Below are 22991 nucleotides of genomic sequence, written 5' to 3'. Positions count from 1 at the left end.
CAGATCTTTCATTCACTCCTCACATCTGAACACTTGCTTGTTCATGTCATCTACACTTCAAAAACATTTCTAGAATTCGACCTTTTCTTACCTTTAACTCTGCAAAACCTCTTACTGTAGCTCTTATTCATTCTTGCCTGGACTACTGCAACTCTCTACTAATCGGTCTCCCTCTTACTAAACTCTCCCCTCTCCAATCTGTCCTGAATGCAGCAGCCAGGATCATATTCCTCGCCAACTGCTATACTGATGCCTCCACCCGTTTTAAAATGGCGGTCGGGAAGTGGATAGTATCCTTCACCCCTGCGGGTGCAACTTCTGTGGGTGACAGCTGTACATGACAGCCGAAACCCTGCAGTAATGGCTCAGGCCGGTTTTGGGGCCAATTAACCACTTAAGTACCGCTATCAGTATCCAAGTGGTTAAAAGGGGGTTAGAGGACCCCCTATGGCAGGATCGAACCCCTCCATGATCATAATCGCAGGTGTCTAAAGTTGCCATGGCACCTTGGTACGGTGGCCTGTGTGATCCAGCTGTAAGCAAGGTCTCACAGGCACAGTCAGTGAGTCACTGACAGGTCTTTGTGACGGTTCCACCCCTCAATGTGTCTGGGATGCAGTTACTGACCGCTCGGCTGTCCAATCTGAGACTGAGAGGCGCTGGATATCTCCAGGTGTTCATTATCCCAGGTAACTGCCAGGCTACTTAACTGGGTTGTTTCTCTCAGACCTCTGCCAGACACGCATTCAGCTTGTGAGAGGTTTGTTTCTCTGTGCCTAGTGTTCTGTGTATTGATCTTCTGTTGCCTGACCTTGGACAGCGTTCTGACCATCATGTTTAACCCCTTCTGCTCTGATCTGCTATCTTCTTGGTATTCTGACCAACTGAACACTACCTGACTGTGCCTTTGTCTCTTCCTTCTGTTTATGATGTACCCTCCTGGCTTTTGACTTCAGACTCCTTGACTATCCCGTCTCACGGCTTGGCTGTGAAAAGTGACTCAGATCACACTCAGGCACTGCAGTACACGATTACTGCAATGCATGAGACCAACGATCAGAGTGAAAAATTATACACATCCCACAGTGGGACTTGGTGAAAAAGTGAAAAGTCAAAATGAGAAAAAACAAAACACAAAAGCTCACACAAATCACGAAAAGCCGCTTCACCACTAAAAATGCAGCCTTTGTGATAGAACAAAGATCATAAAAAAAGTACACATAATTGGAATTGCTGCGTCCATAACAACCCGATCTATAAAACCGTCACGTTATTTATTCCGCACGATGAACACTGTAAAAAAATAAAATATAAAAAAATTAAACGCACCAAAAATGTCACTTTTTCATCATACTGACAAAGAAAAAATTGAATAAACAGCGATCAAAAAGTAATCTGTATAAAAAAAATAGTATAAATGAAAACGCCAAACTGTCCCACAAAAAACAAGCCCTAATATGGCTCATTAGGGAAAAAAATTGTTACAGTTCTCAAAATATGACGATGCCAAACAAATTCATTCTTGTAAAATATTTGTTTAGTCTGTAAAATCAGCAAAGCCTAAAAAAACTGCATAAATCTGGTATCACTGTAATCTTACTGACCCGAAGAATAAATCCGCCTTATCACTTATACCGCACAGAGAACCGCGCAAAAATAAAAAATAAGGACTATTCTTATACTGCTATTTGTTCATTTTGCCTCCCAAAAATCTGAATAAGGCTCTGCTCACATTTATCCTGCACTCTCCACTGAGCGCTTATGTTGGAATTTCTGTGTAAATTCTCCAAATCACGATTCAGACGAAACCCCAACAGAACCACTCACTTATGAGGCACTTTGGATACCGCAGGAACAGAGACCAGACGGAGTCCAATCATTTTAGGCGTCTTTTTAGCGCACAAGTGTGGTCGAACACAGTTCTGTGCACGCCTAAAACGTTGGATACCACTGGAGCCGATGCCAAAATGAGTCCAAAGTGTCTCTATCTGCCCCATTATGGTAGGTGGTTCTTTTGGGGGTCCGAATCACATTTTTGTGTGATTTACACGGAAACCCTGATGTAAGTGCTCAGCAGTGGTGTAACTAGAGTCTGATGGACCCCGGTGTAAGATTTTGACCCGCCCCCCATTATGTGTGTGTGTATATTCTGCAATTCTCCAGAATAAAGCATAGCGTGGATGTCCCAAAGTAGTCACTGCAGCCGTAAATGAAATCATTGAGAGGATTCAAATTCTACAGTGGGTTCACTTTTGGTTTTTTTTCTGCTGTTTTTGCACCCTAGGGGCTCCACAAACGTCGCCCTCAAACTATTCTAGCAAAATCCGTGCTCCAAAAGCCAAATAGCGATCCTGCCTTAGAAAGCCCTGACCTAGCAGTAGTTTCTGTCAACATATGGGTTATCACTGGGTTGCGCAATAAATTGTGGGATCTAGTTTCACCTATTTAACCCTTTGTGTAACTGATAGATTTGCAGCAAGTACAAAAATGTTATATTTCCACATCCCAATGTTATGAAAATCTGTGATGCACCTGTGGTTTCAAAATGCTCACTACAACCCCAGATGAAATCCTTAAGCAATGAAGTTTCCAATATGGGGTCACTGGGGAGGGGGTTCTGCTGATCTGGCACCTCAGGGGCTTGGCTAATGAACCCACAATCTTTTCAAACGGAATCTGTGTTCTAAAAGCCAAGTAGCGCTTCTTCCCATTCGATCCCTGCCCATGTGCACAAACAGTAGCGTACAACCACATATGGGGTACTGCCATGTTCAGTAAAAATTGCATAACAAATTATGAGGCCCTTTTTCTTTTATTACCCCTCGCAGAAATTATACATTCGGTGCTAAAACAGTATTTTAGTGGAAGAAATGTAGTTTTGTTTTCACATCTAAACGTTACAAAGTTCTGTGAATCCTCCTATAGGTTAACAATACTCAGTACACCCCTACATGAATTCTATGAGGGGTCTAGTTTCCAAAATGGGGTCAGTTGTGGAGGATTTCTGCTGTTTTGGCATGCCAGGGGCTCTGCAATTGTGACATGGCATCTACAGTCTATTCCAAACAAATTTACGCTCCAAAAATCAAATAGTGCTTTTTCCTTTACGTCCGAGCCCTGCCATGTGCCCAAACGGCAGTGTTTGACCACATATGGGGTATATTTGTGTTCGGAAGAAATTGAGTAACAAATTTATGGGTCCATTTTTCACTATTATCCATTGTGCAAATTACAAATGTGGGGCTAAAATAACATTTTAGCAGAATTTTTTTTAATTTTTTTCACATCCACATGTTAAAAAGTTTTGTGAAGCACCTAAGGGTTCAACAAGCTCAACATATCACCCCCCTAGATGAATTCCTTGATGGGTAGAGTTTCCAAAATGCGGTCACTTGTGGGGGTTTCTGCTGTTTTGGTACCTCATCGGCTCTGCAAATGAGACAGTGTCTGCAATCTATTCCAGCCAGATTTACATTCCAAATACCAAATGTCGCTGCTTCACTTCCGATCCCTGCCGTGTCTCCAAACAGAGGTTTCTGATCACATGCGCGCTCATAAGAAACTAGGTAGCAAATGGTGGGGTCCATTTTCGTGTGCTATTCCTTGTAAAAGTGAAACAATTAGGGCTAAAGCAACATTTTAGAGTAAAAAATTCATTCGACTTTGCATTAATTCCTGTGTAGCACATGATTATATATATATATATATATATATATATATATATATATATATATATATATATATATATATATATATATATATATATATATATATATATATATATAGGCCCTGCAAAGTCTATTTAATCTGAATAAGCCCCTAAAGAAACAGGTTTTTGAAATTTCGTGAAAAAAATTTGAAATTGCTACTAAACGTTTAACTCTTCTTACATCCTAACAAAATACATCTGCATCATTTTTGAAACGTCATTTTAAAGTACATATTGGAAATGTTAGTTTTTATATCCTTAAACCAGTAAGTCATGTTGTACAAAATAATTACCGTATTTTTTGGACTATAAGACGCACCTAGGTTTTACATGAGGAAAATAGAAAAAAAATGTAAGCAAAATATGTGGTCATAATAAACAAAGGGGGAGGGGGTCTTCTGCTGACACTGTTATAGGGGTAATGTCCCCCAATTCTATTAATATCCCCCCATCCTGGTATATATGGCCCCCACCGCCTTCCTATTATATGTGGCCACCATACCCATCCTGGTATGCATGATACCCCTCATCCCTTATCCTGGTATGCATGGCACCCCTCATCCCCATCATGCTACACACAAAAAAAAAACACTTCTACTCCCCTTTCTTCCCTCTGCTCCAGTGATGCGTCCTGCTCTGCTGCCAGAACTGATCTCGCTGTGTGAGCCGCGCATGATGTCACTGCCATGTGCCTTCACAAGGTGAGATGAGCTGCCAGAATAGTCACTGCTCCCCACGCTGGGACTGTGTGCGTGCATTGACTTCATTCTCCTTTTAAGCAGGCACACAGTGTAGCCACAGCGCGTCTCCTGCTGCTGCCGTGCGATCGCGTGTGCCCACTATTAAAGAGCATGAATATTCACCCTCTCTCCACTCCCATGGGCGTGGAGAGGGGGTGAATATTCATGCTCTTAAATAGCGGGCACCCACGATCACCCGGCCGCAGCAGGAGTCGCTCTGCGGCTACACTGTGTGCCGGTTATTAAGGAGAATGAATATTCAGTGCTCCCCATGGGTGTGGGGTGCGGTGAATATTCATTTTCTTTAGCAGCGGGCACAGTGTAGGCTATAGCACGCAGCTCCTGCCTCCTGTGCCCCGGCTCCTCTGCTGCTCCCCCACACCTTCCACCAGCCACAGTGTGTGTGTAATAAATAAATAAATAAATATATATATATATATATATATATATATATATATATATATATATATATATATATATATATATATATATATATATATATATACACACACACTACTCAAAAAAATAAAGGGAGCACTTAAACAACAGATTATGACTCCAAGTAAATCAAACTTCTGTGAAATCAAACTGTCCACTTAGGAAGCAACACTGATTGACAATCAATTTCACATGCTGTTGTGCAAATGGAATAGACAATAGATGGAAATTATTGGCAATTATCAAGACACACTCAATAAAGGAGTGGTTCTGCAGGTGGGGACCACAGACGACATCTCAGTACCAATGCTTCCGGCTTCTGCACAGCGCATAGAAAGAACCGGCTTGTCACAATTGCGGTGACGTCAGTGACCAGCTGAGAACCACGGTATTACTAGACTCACACTACACTACACTACACTACATGAACACACACATTTAATACATAAACATTTTTATGGGAGCGCTCCTTTAAAGGAATTTTACTGCATTTGAGTGACTAACAAAGGAACGTGTAATGTTCTGATAATCCGGAATGTCCTTTACACGTAAGCCTATGTGCATATTAAAATATAAACAAGTGCGCCTACATTTACACTGCTCAAAAAAATAAAGGGAACACTTAAACAGAATATAACTCCAAGTAGATCTAACTTCTGTGAAATCAAACTGTCCACTTAGGAAGCAACACTGATTGACAATCAATTTCACATGCTGTTGTGCAAATAATTGCCAATAATTTCCATATATTGTCTATTCCAAGACGCACTCAATAAAGGTGTGGTTCTGCAGGTGGGGACCACAGACCACATCTCAGTACCAATGCTTTCTGGCTGATGTTTTGGTCACTTTTGAATGTTGGTTGTGCTTTCACACTCATGGTAGCATGAGGCGGACTCTACAACCCACAGAAGTTGCTCAGGTAGTGCAGCTCATCCAGGATGGCACATCAATGTGAGCTATGGCAAGAAGGTTTGCTGTGTCTGTTAGCGTAGTGTTCAGAGGCTGGAGGCGCTACCAAGTGACAAGCCAGTACACAAGGAGATGTGGAGGGGGCCGTACGAGGGCAACAACCCAGCAGCAGGACCGCTACCTCCGCCTTTGTGCAAGGAGGAACAGGAGGAGCACTGCCAGAGCCCTGTAAAATGACCTCCAGCAGGCCACAAATGTGCATGTGTCTGCACAAACAGTTAGAAACCGACTCCATGAGGGTGGTATGAGGGCCCGACGTCCACAGATGGGGGTTGTGCTCACAGCCCAGCACCGTCCAGGATGCTTGGCATTTGCCACTGAACACCAGGATTGGCAAAGTTGCCACTGGCGCCCTGTGCTTTTCACAGATGAAAGCAGGTTCACACTGAGCACATGTGACATACGTGACAGAGTCTGGAGACCGCGTGGAGAGCGATCTTCTGCCTGCAACATCCTTCAGCATGACCGGTTTGGCAGTGGGTCAGTAATGGTGTGGGGTGGAATTTCTTTGGAGGGCTGCACAGCCCTCCATGTGCTCGCCAGAGGTAGCCTGACTGCCATTAGATACCGAGATGAGATCCTCAGACCCCTTGTGAGACCATATGCTGGTCCTTTGGCCCTGGTTCCTCCTAATGCAGGACAAAGCCAGACCTCATGTGGCTGGAGTGTGTCAGCAGTTCCTGCAAGATGAAGGCATTGAACCTATGGACTGGCCCACCCGTTCCCCAGACCTGAATCCGATTGAGCACATCTGGGACCTCGTGTCTCGCTCCATCCACCAATGTCACGCCACAGGTTGCACCACAGACTGTCCAGGAGTTGGCGGATGCTTTAGTCCAGGTCTGGGAGGAGATCCCACAGGAGACCATGCACAACCTCATCAGCAGCATGCCCAGGCGTTGTAGGGAGGTCATACAGGCACGTGGAGGCCACACACAATACTGAGCCTCATTTTGACTTGTTTTAAGGACATTACATCAAAGTTGGATCAGCCTGTAGTGTGATTTTCCACTTTAATTTTGGGGGTTACTCCAAATCCAGGCCTCCATTGGTTAATAAATTTGATTTCCATTGATTTTTGTGTGATTTTGTTGTCAGCACATTCAACTTTGTACAGAACAAAGTATTCAATGAGAATATTTCATTCATTCAGATCTAGGATGTGTTATTTGAGTGTTCCCTTTATTTTTTTGAGCAGTGTATATATGCACACACACACACACACACACACACACACACACACACACACACACACACACACACACACACACACACACACACCACATTCAGACTATAAGACGCACCCCCCACTTTCCTCCAGAACTTTGGAGGATAAAAGTGTCTTATAGTCTGAAATTTTCAAAACGTTAATTTATTACCATACTTTTCAAATTTTTCTAAATTTTCACCAAAATGCCGATATTTTCACAAATAAAAAAACAGAACATATCAACCTAAATTTAACACTAACATGAATTACAATTTGTCACAAGAAAACCTTCCCGGAATCACTGGGGTGCATCGAAGCGTTCCAGAGTTGTTACCACATGAAGTGACACTGATCAGATTTCATAAATTTGGCCTGGTCATTGTAGAAATTATTTTGGTCACTTATTTTCGGGGTTGAAAGTTTTAATAACAGTTTGGTGAAGTCCCTTTACTGTTCCAGCCTGACTGTGCCCCAGCGCACAAAGCAAGGTCCCTAAAGGCATGTTTGGTATGGAATCGTGACTGCATTGAGCCTTGACCTCAAACCAGTTGAACACATTTGAGATGAACTAGAACAGAAATTATATGCCAGGCCCTCTTGTCCAACACCAGTGTCTGATCTCTCAAATTTTCGTCAGACACCATCCAAAATCTTATAGAAAAACGTCCAAGAAAATTTGAAGCTGATTTAGGTGCATTCAATATAAATATCTATGAATTTAGATTGGGTTATCCTAAAAGTGTAAGTGTAATGTATGGGTATCCAAATACATTTGTCCATATAGTGTAAATGAAGAACTGTTGCACCTGTTTCAGCTGCTTTTATGTAATTGGAAAAAGAATGATTGGCTTTTGTTCATGTTGTCCTATACTTAAATCGTTTGGTCTTCTATTCCACAGACTGTACTACGCATCTGGGACTGTTTATTCTATGAAGGATCTAAAATCCTTTTTCGTGTGGCCTTAACACTAATAAAGCAATACCAAGCTTACATTTTGGAAGCCAAAAATTTCCCAGATGTGTGTGACAAGTTCAAAGACATAACAAAAGGGAAGTTTGTTACAGAATGTCACCTCTTTATGCAGGTATGGAAATATCGTAAAATCACAGTATATATTTTGCTCTAACACAAGTCACAAAGCAAATTGTCATTAACCTTCCTTCAGATAACTTACTAAAATGTGATGCAATAAAGGGTTTTTGAAGAATTAAAAAACAATAGAACGATTTTTACACATACATGTTTCAATCTTTTAATATAGACTGTACTGTATCTTTTCATTTCCGTAGTTGTCTGTGGTTTCCCTTGTTTTTTCTTAGGTGCTAATCCACCCTAAATACAGTAACTGTCAATTGTGAGGTTAGTTAATAGTTTGACATCATACTGGTTCATAGTGTTTGCTCAAATACATGATCATGGTCACACAAAAAAAAATTAAACTCTGGGGACATTAATTCTTTCATTCTGGTCCCTCCAAAATTCTTTTTAAACAGGTGCCCTCTACACTAGGGGCCTTTTCCACCACAAATGGTAACAAAGCAGCCCTCTTTTCTGACATCACTCAGTGAGCTGTTATTCGCTGAAACTACACTTGTCTTCCAGTTCTGCCCATCCCCTGCATAAACTCGTGTAAGGCCACATTCACACGTTCAGTATTTGGTCAGTATTTTACATCAGTATCTGTAAGCCAAAAACCAGGAGTGGGTGATAAATACAAAAGTGGTGACGTGTTTCTATTATACGTTTCCTCTGATTGTTCCTCTCCAGGTTTTGGCTTACATATCAGACTCTGGCTGCGTTATTGCAGCTCTGTATGTTTCAGGCTACAGGCACATGTGACTTTGGCGGCCAAAGATCACTGTGTTGCTTCTACATTGCTACGCAATACAAGTCAATGGGTCGTGTTTTGACCTCTAATGTGGCAAGCAAGCTGTAAAAAATTGCAGTGTTACCTATTTACTTAACGATTGTGCTGCGATGTAGAAATAACACGTGGTAATCCTTGGCCAATCCATGTGTTGTGGCCAAAATCACATGTAACCCTAGCCTTACTCTGAAACGCTACGGTTTTTCAGAAAATGCATACAAGCTTGGCCTGGAACTGCGTTTCATAGGACTAGTCTGTGGCAAGTGCCTGTTTTTTTCCTCCTCGCCTTCTTCCCTAGATTGACAGGTCTCTCCCTATGTGTTTCGGTCTAGGTGAGCAGGGTTTGTAGAAGCTACCAGGCACCTGGCTCAGACTATTATCTAAGACACATTGTCACTTCACCTGTGTTTCAAAGCATGTTTTCTCTGAAACGCCACAGTGTTTCACAGTACAACATACACAGCTACCTTTGTTTTTCAGATATGTACCCTTTAACTGTATGTCCTGAACTCAATACAGGTGTTGTATGTTCACAGATCTAGCATTTTTTTTTTATCTTAACACACAACTCATTAACTTTACCAAGATGCAGATGGCTTTAACATAACTGGCCGTATAATAGAGCAAAAGCCATTGGACCTGTCAAGTTTTCTTCATCAAGATATCTTCCTACATTGTGGTATTTGTCCTGTTATACAAATGTACCATTTCCTATTGAAAGGCCCTCTTCTTATAAGGTTGTAGACACAATATTAAAATGAGATGACCTGATGGCATCTGGATATTGCTTATTTATTGCCAACATTAGATCATAGAACTGAATATCTGTATGTGAATGAAGAGAACGGTGGATCTTGACTAGTAAATCAGGGAGTTTTGAAGTCTGTCTTTTCACAGACTGCTGATCCTCTCTTGAATTTTAACATTTCTATGCTCCATCCTTTAAAGAGGACCTTTCATCACTTAAACTAGCCACATCATGGTATAGTGGCTATAGAGTAAAACAGTTTTTTTTTAATTTGTAATTTCTCCTCTCCGTGGTGGAGATAATGGCTTGTAATATTTAGGTTATAATTTAAGTCCAAGGGGGCATTACCAGAGATTCTTCACTGGGGCGTGGACTTCTTCCCCTGCATGAGGTTGACCAATCATAAGCATGCAGCAACATATAGGTGGGGGGGGGAGAACATGACCATAATAGATTAAATCAGGTTTCTAAGTGTGAGAAATGTAATTACAGTCTGCTCTATTCACTAGTTTCACTGAAAAGCTGTGTGTAATTACACAGTGGGAATATAAAGCAGAGTCGAATGTGAGTACATACACCTTTCATCTCACAGCAGTCAGTGTGGGGGGGGGTGCAGTACAACAGAGCTGAGATTTGTCTTATTACAAAAAAAGTCTGTAACTCCCGTAATACTGTGAGTTCTGCTGTACTGCTCCTCTCCTCCACACTGACAGTCATGAGATGAAAGCTAAGAGGTGTTGGTAATCTCTGCTCTACTCCCCACATTTTGAATTGCACACAGCTCTGCATTGAGCTCAGTGAGATCTCAGGAGATCAGACTGCCTGTCATTACTTGTTTTAAGCTGTTGTAGGAGATTTTTTTTTTTTCCCCCCATAATGTTATTGTCTGCTTATAATTGGTCAAGCGCATGCAGGGGAAAAAGTACATACCCCTGAGATAAATCTCTGGCAACGCCTCCTTGGACTTGACCAAAATTCTAACCTAAACTTTACAGCTTAATATTTCTAAAACGAATAGGAAAAATTGGTAAATAAAAACTGTTTTCTACAGCTACTATTCCATGATGTGGCCAATTTAACAGGATAAAACTGGTGAAAGGTCCTCTTTAAATATGATGGCTCTGATTATGATTTGCTTGATTGCATGGAAGCCATACAGTGAAGGGGAAACAAATCAAGATTGTACAATAAAAAAAAAAGTTTCAGTTCTTGTATTAAAACAGAGGTTAAAAAATGTTTCTTTATTGCAGAAAACCTTCACCGAACCTGGAAGTTTGTCACGAAATACAATCTTAAAATTGAGAGAACGACGTCGCGCGCAGCTACTTACTCAGGAATAATGGACGATTGAGAGTACCGTCTGACACATTCCTTCAAAATGACAATTGCACTGAAAAACTATTCCATGTCTGCCGCAGCATATTGATACAAAGTATGTTGTATTCTAGACAGTGAAAGGTTAGAGCGGATTTCCATCCAAAACCTATATTAGTGAATCCAAAGTTAGAGCAGCTGCCAGAATTCAGTTTTCTGTTTCTTTAACACACAAAATTACATTTTTGCATACTTCTGTTGATCACATCACTGCACTGATACTGGCTGGAAATGTTAGTGTAGTGGAGCAGAACAAGATCTAATGCTTGAAATGGTTAGAACTAAGATTAAGTCAAAGTTTGGTACCAAAGCCATCCTGGGAGTGTTTCCAGCAGTTTTTGATGCTAGCTCTACTGAAAAAGAAGAGTCCTACTTCATGGCCATGCAATCAGTATGATCAATGGTGAATCTTATGGTGGCAACAAGCTGGCGATGGACGAATTAATGATTCTGCCATTTTGTACCTCCAGGTTTAAGAAGGCCATATGCACTGAGGTTTACTACAATCTAAAGAACATAATCAAGGACAAACCACAAACATGGAAAGGATTCCACCAGTGTTGGTTATGAGGGTGGTTTTGCTCACAATAACATTAAGCAAGATCCATGGAACTTTATTTCTACTATTATTATTGATACTCTTTTTTTATAAAATTTATAAAGTTTTAAATGTTATTTGTACAACATCAAAGCAATCCAAATAGACAAAACAGTGATATATTAGAACAAGGTGTGTGGTTTTTAAAAAAATGACTCCAAATAGTAAGCCGATTACAATAGTACTGTGCTCTCTGGTACAAAGGGATGAAAACATGAAATAAAGGAGGCGCTAGGACATTGGAAGACTGCTCTTAATAGGGCTGTATACCAATCTATGATTGTGATCAGGATGGATGTGGCTGCTTCTGTATTTTTCTGTGATGGAAAGTGTGGCTTGGATTCAAATCCCAAGATGACACCAGCAGGTACATCATCCCCTGACTAGTACAAGAGTTTCATTAAAGACTACCCAGTTTTTTCTATTGAAGAACCATTTGACCAGGCTGTCTGGGCTGCATGGTGAAAGTTTACCATGTAGGGCCAGGTAGTTAAAGATGATGTGACAGTGACTAACTTTTGAAGAATTCAGTTGCAGGCCTTCTCAATTCTTTACAAGGTCAACCAGATTGTATCGGTTACTGAATGTCTGCAGGCATGCTAGTTGGTAACGAACAACAGCCGGGGAGTAATGGTCAGCTAGAGAGATTGAAGACCCTATACTGTATAGGTAAAAAAAAAAACCAGTGCTCCGTGTAGATCCAAGAGACTTGCAAACTAGAACCAGCTGCCTTCAAAACATGCTTTGGATCCACTTCACTTCTCAGCTAATACTTCAGTAAACCAGTCATCAACAAAGAAGAATTACACAGATAACTTAACCATCTTTATGTAGTTGCTGTAAATCTAGGCATCTGCAGGAACTGGCTTACAGCCTTCATTGCTGTAGAGGCCATTACCACCCCTAAACTTTGCAGCAATGCCTATAGGGTACACATCAGCCTCTTCCTCACAATCCTGCAGATTCTGACCTTCCAATCCCAGAAGCTTAGTTGTTGTGTCCCTGATCACTTAAATCCTATTTAAATAGTATGATATAGTCTTGTGTATTGTTGGGAGGCTAGTTAACAATTATTGTGCAAAATAAAAGATGTAGTTTTTATGAACAGCAAATGAACGGTTTTGAAGGTAAAAAGAACTTTGCAGGTAAAGTAGATCTAATCATAGCTGCTATTAAGTTATAATTTGTTTTATATAGCCAATTTTAACATTTTGGGTGGAAATCTTTCCCCTCCCCCCACATTCTCACCCACGGGGCACTGACTGTTAGCACAGGCTTATGGCTTGCCTTTAAGTGCATAAACACTCCTTTTTTATTGTAATTGGTAGACCTGACCTATCAACTTCTTTTTCTAATTCCTATATAAATTAATAAAGCTGCAATCAAACAAAACTATATGATCTCTTGCACTACCTGTCAGTTCAACTGTTTTTCTAATAAACTATTTATTACTTTCTGTGTTGCAAAATGTTTAACTTTACAAAACCATTTAAAGGAAATCTATCAGCAGGTTCAACCCTGCTAAATCATCTATATAGGCATCAGTTTATGTAAAGATTAATACACGGATACCTTTTATATGGGTGATGTGATGAGTTATTGCAAAGAAATCCGTGTTTTCCTAATTATGTAAATGAGCTGTTAAGATCTATGGGCCGGACATAGATCTCCCTGAATATCCTCTGTCTTTTACAGTTCATTTCTGCAGTTCACATCTTCACTGTATGTAAATTGATACCCTCTCAGCATATCTGACCAGTCTCCTTTGCGGAAACCTTGGAAGGAGAACAGTGATCTGTGCACCCCCTGTCTGTGCAGTGCTCTTTCTGCGCAGACCCCACATGACTCGCAGCTTTTCTGCCGGGAACGTGTGGCTGAGCAGCAGTTGCACAGAAGAACCTGAAGCCAGTGCCTATAGAAGGGCATAGCACTGAGCAGACACAGGGAGAGTGCCGATCTGTGAGCCCCTTTACCCACCCCCCAGACACAGACGTCACATATGCTGGGAGGGTATAGATGTACATACAGGGGAGGTGCAGACTGTAGAGGCAGATTATATGGGAGATTGATTCCCGTCCCGTAGATCTGAACAGCTCATTTACATATTGCAGATAAATCTGTTTTTCTTAACTCTTCACATCACAGATACCAAAGGTATCAATTTATTAATCTTCCAATAACTTGCATGCCTACATAGATGGTTTACGAGAGTTGAACCCGCTAACAAATTCCTTTCAAAGAAGACCATTCACCAAATTTTTAATGTTGAACTGGTCAAATTATATAATAGTGGCCGCAGAGGAGAATAAAACGTGTTTTATGGGTTTTTATTTGTTTTTTTATTTTGCCTCTGCATTGTAGAGATATTATCAAAGTATTTGGTAGCTAAAGAGTTAATGCTCATTTGGACTTAATGAAAATTATCAAATAGTTTTTAGTGGGGTCATGTACTTCTTCCCTTATTGGTTATGACCAATCAGAACCAAGCAGCAATACTCAAGGGAAAGAAGAAGACTCGACCACCATAGCTTAGAATGGGTTGCTCCTATGTGAGGCATATGACAAACAACCTGATACCACTGCAGAGCAATTACAAGTTGCTGTGAGCACATCAGACACCTTGCCAGTACATGACACCTTAAAATCTGTGTGGGGAGGGGCAGCACAGCTGAGTTTAGCTGTATCACATTACTAACTCTTACATCAGCACTCCTCCTTTCATAGCACTGTCACTTCTGCTATACTGCCCCTACATGGTCTGTCCAGGCATGAGAGCTGAAAGGTGTCAGTAACCACATTTATGTTGGTTGTGTGCATATTTTATAAGCTCTGTAGTGACATCAGACATTTTGACCACAACAGACATGAGTGATTACTGACCTCTTTGAGCTCCCTCCCATATACCAGCAGGAGTGGCGGGGATGGGCAGTACATCATATGTGACAGTGCTAAGAGAGGAGGAGAGCTGATAGAAGGGTTTGTAATCTGACACAGCAAAACAAAGCTGTTGTGCCCCTCCCCCCACATGGTCAGCCAGGAGCTGACTGCTAAAATGTCATTAATCACTTATGCTCACAGCAACTTGTAATGGCTCTGCAGTGATATCACAACTGTCTGTCATTACACCTTCCACTGAAGTAACCTGTTATAAGCTATGTTGGGGGCATGCTGTGCTGTTCTGTCCCTTGCTTGTTGCTGCCTACTTATGATTGATTAGTGTCATACAGTGGGAAAAAGTACATGCCTCCAGCGAAAACTGATGCCCACTTGGACTTAATGAAAGTAACTTATTAGCTACCAAATACTTTGATTGCTAACATCTTTGCAATAGAGGTGAAATGAAAATAAAATAAAATAAACAACAACCTTTTTTCCACTATTACAACATGTATTCAATAGTTCAACATGATAAATTTGGTAAAAGGTCCTATTTAATAACAAAAGTCCAAGGTAATAAAAACTGATGTGACTGGTTACCATGGGCAGGCATCACACTTTGTTAGAATAGTTATGACAAATATTTTGATGGAAAAATAAAACTGAATATTCAATGCATCAACATTTCATGACCGTGTGGTCTAGTTAAGAAAGATAGGAGTGGTACCTGTAAGGTGAATTTGTGACCGTTTACTATTTTTCAGAATATATAGAATATTACCAGCACTACCAGCAACTCTTGGCCCTGTGAGCTCCCATAAGGGTGTTACGGAAGACAATAATGGTTACCGTTTTCACTTCATCAGCGTAATCACGTAGTTACTTCCAATGGAACCCTCTACAAGCTTGTCATAAACGCCTACACTAAATGTCAATGTTTTTTCCACGTAATTTTTTTTTCTACAGCTGTCTGTGTCAAAATATCTGCTCTTGAGTATTTTGATCCTTATTTTTTTTAAGCAATTTTTGGGGCAGATTTGATTATGCATTTTAGTGCCTTTTTTTTGTAGTAGTAAAAAGCTGGGACTCTGCATTTGAAAATGCAAGTGCATTTTTGCATCTTCTTTTTTTTTTTTTCTCTCTCAATAGAAGTCTATTGGATAAGATCCAAAAAAAAGGCACTGTTCAACATTGTCTTTAAAGGCAAAGTGGCCATGAGTTTTTGTAAGATCACATTACATGGACTGTTACACAGTATTTACTCTACGAGGGAACATAGCCTAAAGCAGTGGTTCTCAACTCCAGTCCTCAAGACTAGTGTTGAGATCTTATCTGCATGACAGTGTGGCAAATCAGGGATGTTCGTGGCCGGAGCCGATTTATTTATTTTTATTATTTTTTTTGGCGCGAACAAACCGGAACCCCGAACACGAACCCGAACTTCAAATGCCGAACAAATTCACTCAACACTACTCAAGACCCACTAACAGATCATGTTTTCAGCATTTCATTAGTATTACACAGGCAATAATTCCATCACGTGTGCAATACTAAGGAAATCCTGAAAACATGATCTGTTGGTGGGCCTTGAGGACTGGAGTTGAGGATCACTGGCCTAAAGCTTTAATATTAACGGACTGTGACGAATAAAAAAACAAACCAAGACTTAGTTTAACCCCTTCTTGAAACATGTATTGACAACTGAAAGCAGTTTGGTAAGGCATTTAACGTCTTTGTCATTAAGGCAAAAATTGGCTCATCACAAAATCCCATTTTTCAAGTCTGACATGTCACAATGGTAATAAGATCATTCTGAATTTACATATTACAGTAATTCTTAAATCGTTTTTTTTGTGACATTGTGCTGTATTAGTGAATTTAGGTCGAAATTATTGCGGTTTTATTTGCTTTTTAATGAAAATATCTGAGATTTGAAAAATTAGCAACTTACAAACTTTGAATGTTAAACCATGCAGTCACCACGCAGGAATGTTTTAATAAATAACATTTACCATTTGTTTACTTCATTTTTCAAACGTCCTTTAATTTTGTTAGGATTTTTACATTTCCTTGAAAAAAAAAAAAATTGCTGCTAAACTTTTCACCCGTCCAACGTTTTTTTTTTTTTGTTTTTTTTTTAAAGGATCTATTGGATTTTGAAGTGACTTTAAGGCGCCTATATGTTGGAAAACGCCCCAAAAGTAATAACATTTTAAAAACCACCCCTCAGTGTGTTCAAAACTGCTGTAAGAAAGTTTTACTCTTCAGATACTTCACAGGACTTAACACAATGTAGAATTAAAAATTTGGGGCTAAAGCAATATTTTAGTAGAAAGAAAACTTTTTTAATTTTAATAAAGAATAATAGAAGAAAATAGACCCCACAAAACACAGTGATGGTCCCCAAGTCATCAGACGCTACTGTTGTTCTACATGGGGCTCAGAAGCAAGGAATCATTTGATTTTTGGAGTGCAAATTTTGCTGGAGTCGTTTTGTGAGTGCCATTTTCATAGCCTTTAAGGTTTAAGAACAGCAGGAAAACCCAAAAATGAAAATTGGGGGGGGAGTTTGGAACGACCTCTGGATTCAGGTCTGGTCGCCAAAGGAGTCGTCTCTCCCGATCAACATTTTGGAGTTGAGAGCAATATTTCTCTGCCTCCAACATTGGACGGTCTTATTGAGCGGTCTACCGGTCCGGATCCAGTCGGACAACGCTACGGCTGTCGCGTACATCAACCACCAAGGCGGGATGAGGAGTTCCAGTCTCATGTCGGAGGTCTCTCGGATCCTGGTCTGGGCCGAGTCCAAAGTTCCAGCAATCTCTGCAATTCACATTCCAGGGGTGTTGAATATCTCGGCGGACTTCCTCAGTCGCAAGCAAGTGGACCCTGGGGAATGGAGTCTCCATCCAGAAGTGTTTTCTCTGCTGTGTTCCCGTTGGGGGACTCCTCAGGTGGACTTGATGGCATTCAGGCTGAACGCCAGGGTTCTGACGTTCATGTCCAGGTACAGGGACCCGGAGGCGGTGGCGGTGGATGCTCTAGTGGCCCCGTGGGGTCAGTTCAAGCTGATCTATGCGTTTCCGCCGATATCCTTACTACCTCTGGTGATCCGACGGATCAAACTCGAAAGGGTATCAATAATTCTGATAGCACCAGACTGGCCGCGGAGGACATGGTATTCGACGCTGGTGTCTCTTCAGGCGGCACCTCCGTTTCCGCTGCCCCTTCGCCCGGACTTGCTCACTCAGGGGCCCATTCGTCATCCGGACCTGAGGTCCCTTCGTTTGACGGCGCTGCTCTTGAGACCGAGATCTTGACCCGTCGCGGTTTTTCGCCCGAGGTTATTGCTACCTTGCGGGCGGGCCGGAGTCCAGCTACGTCCATGATTTATCACAGAACTTGGGAGTCTTTCTATTCATGGTGTTCTGGATCCTCAAGAAACCCGAGGGTTTTTTCCATCCCCAACTTCTTGGCCTTTCTGCAATCTAGTCTGGCCAGGGGTTTGGCAGTTAGTACGGTGCGGAGACAGGTATCTGCTCTTTCTGCACTTTTTAGGAAGGCTATTGCCTCTCGCAGGGATGTGCGCTCTTTTTTTCGCGGAGTCACACGTCAGTTTCCGCCACGGAGGGCAGTTGTGGCTCCATGGCGGCTTAATCTAGTCCTGGAAGCCCTTCAGCATAGGCCTTTTGAGCCTATGGATTCTGCTAAACTTTCACTACTTTCTTGGAAGGTGGCCTTCTTGGTGGCAGTCACCTCTTTGAGAAGGGTATCGGAATTGGCAGCACTTTCCTGCTCGCCTCCTTTTCTGGAATTTTTTCCGGATCGCGTGGTGCTTCGTACTCGTGAAGATTTTTTGCCTAAGGTAGTGTCACAATTCCACAATAATCAGGACATTGTGTTGCCTTCTCTTTGTCCAGGACCTAAGAATCCAAGGGAGCGGGCCTTGCACTCGTTGGACTTAGTGTGGGCATTGAAGTTCTATCTTACGATCACCCAAGGTTTTCGGAAGTCGGACTCTCTTTTTATAATTCCGGCAGGTCGTCGGCGTGGTCAACGTGCTTCCAAAGACACGATAGCTCGGTGGATCCATTCAGCTATCCTGGAAGCGTACCTGCTCAAGGGCGAGCCTTGTCCGGTTAAAGTTAAAGCTCATTCCAAGAGAGCCATTGGCTCATCGTGGGCTTTTCGTCAGGGGGCCTCGGCAGCGCAGCTCTGCCGGGCGGCCACCTGGCGTTCCGTTCACACCTTTACTAAGTTTTATAAGGTGGACGTAAGTGCTTCAGCCGATGCGGCCCTGGGACGCAGGGTCCTGCAGGCGGCGGTAATTTAAGTTATCCCTTTACTTAGTTTTCCGTTATTTAGCGCGGTTTGCGCTCTTGCCTAAGTTTTGGGGTATGGAAGCTTCTGCCTCTATTTCCCACCCTTAAGTAGGTACTGCTTTAGGACGTCCCACGAAGTAGAGAATCTGTGTCTCCCTTCCTTCCCTTCTGCTACTGAAAGCCGGATTTTGGTAAGAACTTACCTGTAAAATCCTTTTCAGCGAAGGAAGGAAGGGAGACACAGCACCCTCCCAGGGCAGAAGTGTTTTTTAGTGTTTCTAGATGCAGCGCGTCTCCTTCCTGATGTCGATCTTCTGGACTGGGTTTAGCGCTCTACGGCTCTCCTTCCAGTTTCGCCAGCTCTACACAGTTGTCAGGTCCAATGGGATATGCCTAAGACTGTGTGTTTCTATTACATAACCTGTTTTCTCTCATTTCTGAAATTTCAGAAGGGGATATGTTGTTCTGCTGGTTGGTCTGCTCTTCCTTAGCTTGTGTACGGACTGATGAACATGGGAGTAGGAGGAGCCTATATACTGGAGGGGCCGGTCATCTTTTTCCAATCTGAGGTGACTATCCTATGGGGCTCCGCCTACCCACGAAGTAGAGAATCTGTGTCTCCCTTCCTTCCTTCGCTGAAAAGGATTTTACAGGTAAGTTCTTACCAAAATCCGGCTTTCCTTCTTACACCTTAGTAGGATTAGACGTTCACTGAAGGTGCTCCTCTGCCTCATGAACCGCTCATATAATGAATGTGCGATATTGTTCATTATTGCCAAACACTTCTGAATTATTTTTTCCGCTACCTCCTCAAAAGTGGCAAGATGGCCGCCAACAGCAGAGCTTGCCTTCTTGATCACCTTCTTTAGCTTATTAGCATCAGACACCTGCACGCTACATCCCCTGCATATGATTGCAAAAAATATGGTACTTGCCACTACAGACTGGTAGAACATTTCTAACATTTTGCTGCACACATTAAATGACCTTAGTTCTGTAGGAAGTACAGTTTTCTCATCCACTTCTTGTAAATCTTCCCCATATGGCACCTCCAGTCCAGTTTTCTCTTATAAGTGGACCCCAAAATATTTATAACTCTAGACCTGCTCCACTCCTTGACCAGTAATAGTGACAGGTGGACAATCCATCTTTCTCCTGCTATAGTTGACCACCAGCTCTTTAGTTTTCTTTATGTTTAGTTTTAAATAGTTAGCCTGGCACCAATCCACAAAATCTGACACCACCCTCCTATATTCCTCCTCACCCCGGCCCCCCTTAACGCCTTTCCGACGTGGTACATAGTAGTACGCACCACGTCGGCACCCCCTGTTCAGCGCGGGCTCCGGCACCCGTGGCTGTTAACTACACTGCTCAAAAAAATAAAGGGAACACTCAAATAACACATCCTAGATCTGAATGAATAAAATATTCTCATTGAATACTTTGTTCTGTACAAAGTTGAATGTGCTGACAACAAAATCACACAAAAATCATCAATGGAAATCAAATTTATTAACCAATGGAGGCCTGGATTTGGAGTCACCCCCAAAATTAAAGTGGAAAAACACACTATAGGCTGATCCAACTTTGATGTAATGTCCTTAAAACAAGTCAAAATGAGGCTCAGTATTGTGTGTGTGGCCTCCACATGCCTGTATGACCTCCCTACAACGCCTGGGCGTGCTCCTGATGAGGTTGCGGATGGTCTCCTGTGGGATCTCCTCCCAGACTTGGACTAAAGCATCCACCAACTCCTGGACAGTCTGTGGTGCGACGTGACGTTGGTGGATGGAGCGAGACATGATGTCCCAGATGTGTTCTATCGGATTCAGGTCTGGGGAACGGGTGGGCCAGTCCATAGCTTCAATGCCTTCATCTTGCAGGAACTGCTGACACACTCCAGCCACATGAGGTCTGGCATTGTCCTGCATTAGGAGGAACCCGGGGCCAACCGCACCACCATATGGTCTCACAAGGGGTCCGAGGATCTCATCTCGGTACCTAATGGCAGTCAGGTTACCTCTGGCGAGCATATGGAGGGCTGTGCGACCCTCCAAAGAAATGCCACCCCACACCATTACTGACCCACTGCCAAACCGGTCATGCTGAAGGATGTTGCAGGCAGCAGATCACTCTCCACGGCGTCTCCAGACTCTGTCACATCTGTCACTTGTGCTCAGTGTGAACCTGCTTTCATCTGTGAAGAGCACAGGGTGCCAGTGGCGACTTTGCCAATCCTGGTGTTCTGTGGCAAATGCCAAGTGTCCTGCACAGTGTTGGGCTGTGAGCACAACCCCCATCTGTGGACGTGGGGCCCTCATACCACCCTCATGGAGTCGGTTTCTAACCATTTGTGCAGACACATGTACATTTGTGGCTTGCTGGAGGTAATTTTGCAGGGCTCTGGCAGTGCTCCTCCTGTTCCTCCTTGCACAAAGGTGGAGGTAGCGGTCCTGCTGCTGGGTTGTTGCCCTCCTACGGCCCCCTCCACATTTCCTGGTGTACTGGCTTGTCTAAGTAGCGCCTCCAGCCTCTGGACACTGCGCTGACAGACACAGCAAACCTTTTTGCCACAGCTCGCATTGATGTGCCATCCTGGATGAGCTGCACTACCTGAGCAACTTCTGTGGGTTGTAGAGTCCGTCTCATGCTACCACGAGTGTGAAAGCACAACCAAAATTCAAAAGTGACCAAAACATCAGCCAGAAAGCATTGGTACTGAGATGTGGTTTGCGGTCCCCACCTGCAGAACCACTCCTTTATTGAGTGTGTCTTGATGATTGCCAATAATTTCCATCTATTGTCTATTCCATTTGCACAACAGCATGGGAAATTGATTGTCAATCAGTGTTACTCCCTAAGTGGACAGTTTGATTTCACAGAAGTTTGATTTACTTGGAGTTATATTCTGTTGTTTAAGTGTTCCCTTTATTTTTTTGAGCAGTGTAGTTAAATGCCGCAGTCAATCTCTGACAGCGGCATTTAACAACGCCGCACCAGAAGCACGTCACTTACCCCGCCCATTGGTGACCCCGTCATGTAATCGCGGGTCACCGATGCGTGGGCATGACAACCCGGGGTCTGCAGCAGACCTCTGTGGTTGTCATGTAAAGATTACTATGAGCGCCACCTAGTGGTCGGCGCTTATAGCACAGTAGCATTTCTACTACATAGAGGCGATCTGCTGATCGTCTCTATGTAGCAGAGGCGATCAGGTAATTGCTGATTCTAGTCTCCTATGACTATTGAAATCTAGCAATAAGTGTTAAAAAAAAATGTTTTTAAAAATATTAAAAAAAAAATATAAAAGTTTAAATCACCCCCCTTTTGCCCCATTCAAAATAAAATAATAAAAAATAAGCCCCACATACACATATTTGGTAGCGCCGTGTTCAGAATCGCCCGATCTATCAATATAAAAAAGAGTTAATCCGATCGGTAAACGGCGTAACGAGAAAAAAATTCCAAACGCCAGAAATAAGTTTTTTTGGTCGCCGCAACATTGCAATAAAATGCAATAATGGGCGATCAAAACATCGGATCTACCCCAAGATGGTATCAATAAAAACATCAGCCCGACACGCAAAAAATAAGCCCTCACCCGGCCCCAGATCCCGAAAAATGGAGACACTACGGGTCTCAGAAAATGGCGCCATTTTTTTTTTTTTAAGCAAACTTTGGAAGTTTTTTTCATCACTTAAATAAAAAGGAACCTATACATGTTTAGTGTGTAGGAACTCGTAATAACCTGGAAAATAATAGTGGCAGGTCAGTTTTAGCATTCAGTGAACGTGGTAAAAAAAAACAACAAAAAAAAACAACTGTGGAATTGCATTTTTTTTGCAATTTCACTGCACTTGGAATTTTTTTCCCGTTTTCCAGTACACGATATGGTAAAACCAGTGATGGCGTTTAAAAGTACAACTCGTCCCGCAAAAAATAAGCCCGGGTTAATGCATCTGACTACCACGGAGTCATCCGAGAATTCTTGGAGGTGGCAAAAATCAGATTTATACTCAAAATTTGCAGTGTATAATGTGAAAAGAAAGGGCGACAGCCCCGTTCCCTGTGGCGCACCTACACTGCTCAATAATCTGCTAGACACAACCGCTCCCATCTGTACAAACTGTGGCCT

The 22991-nt window shown here is 42.3% G+C and overlaps 1 protein-coding gene across 5 annotated transcripts in view; it reads left to right on the top strand.

Moving 5' to 3' along the window:
- The window catches only part of GRTP1 (growth hormone regulated TBC protein 1), an 85677-nt gene extending 72564 nt beyond the window's left edge, over positions 1–13113 (top strand). For 4 of the 5 annotated variants that reach the window (XM_073664411.1, XM_073664413.1, XM_073664410.1 and 1 more), the window contains exons 8-9: positions 7969–8154; positions 10936–13113. In XM_073664411.1, coding sequence (XP_073520512.1) covers positions 7969–8154; positions 10936–11025 — 276 coding nt within the window. In that variant the 3' untranslated portion in view covers positions 11026–13113. The remainder of the gene's footprint in view (positions 1–7968; positions 8155–10935) is intronic. The other variant, XR_012277800.1, reaches the window with a different exon arrangement.
- Positions 13114–22991: the final 9878 nt, after the last annotated feature.

The sequence above is a fragment of the Phyllobates terribilis genome, unplaced genomic scaffold (assembly GCF_046119375.1).
Source record: "Phyllobates terribilis strain yellow unplaced genomic scaffold, ASM4611937v1 Scaffold_2__4_contigs__length_985480577, whole genome shotgun sequence".
Taxonomy (NCBI): Eukaryota; Metazoa; Chordata; class Amphibia; order Anura; family Dendrobatidae; genus Phyllobates; species Phyllobates terribilis.
Note: the sequence above shows the minus strand (reverse complement) of the source record. Positions and strands in the feature narration are given on the sequence as shown.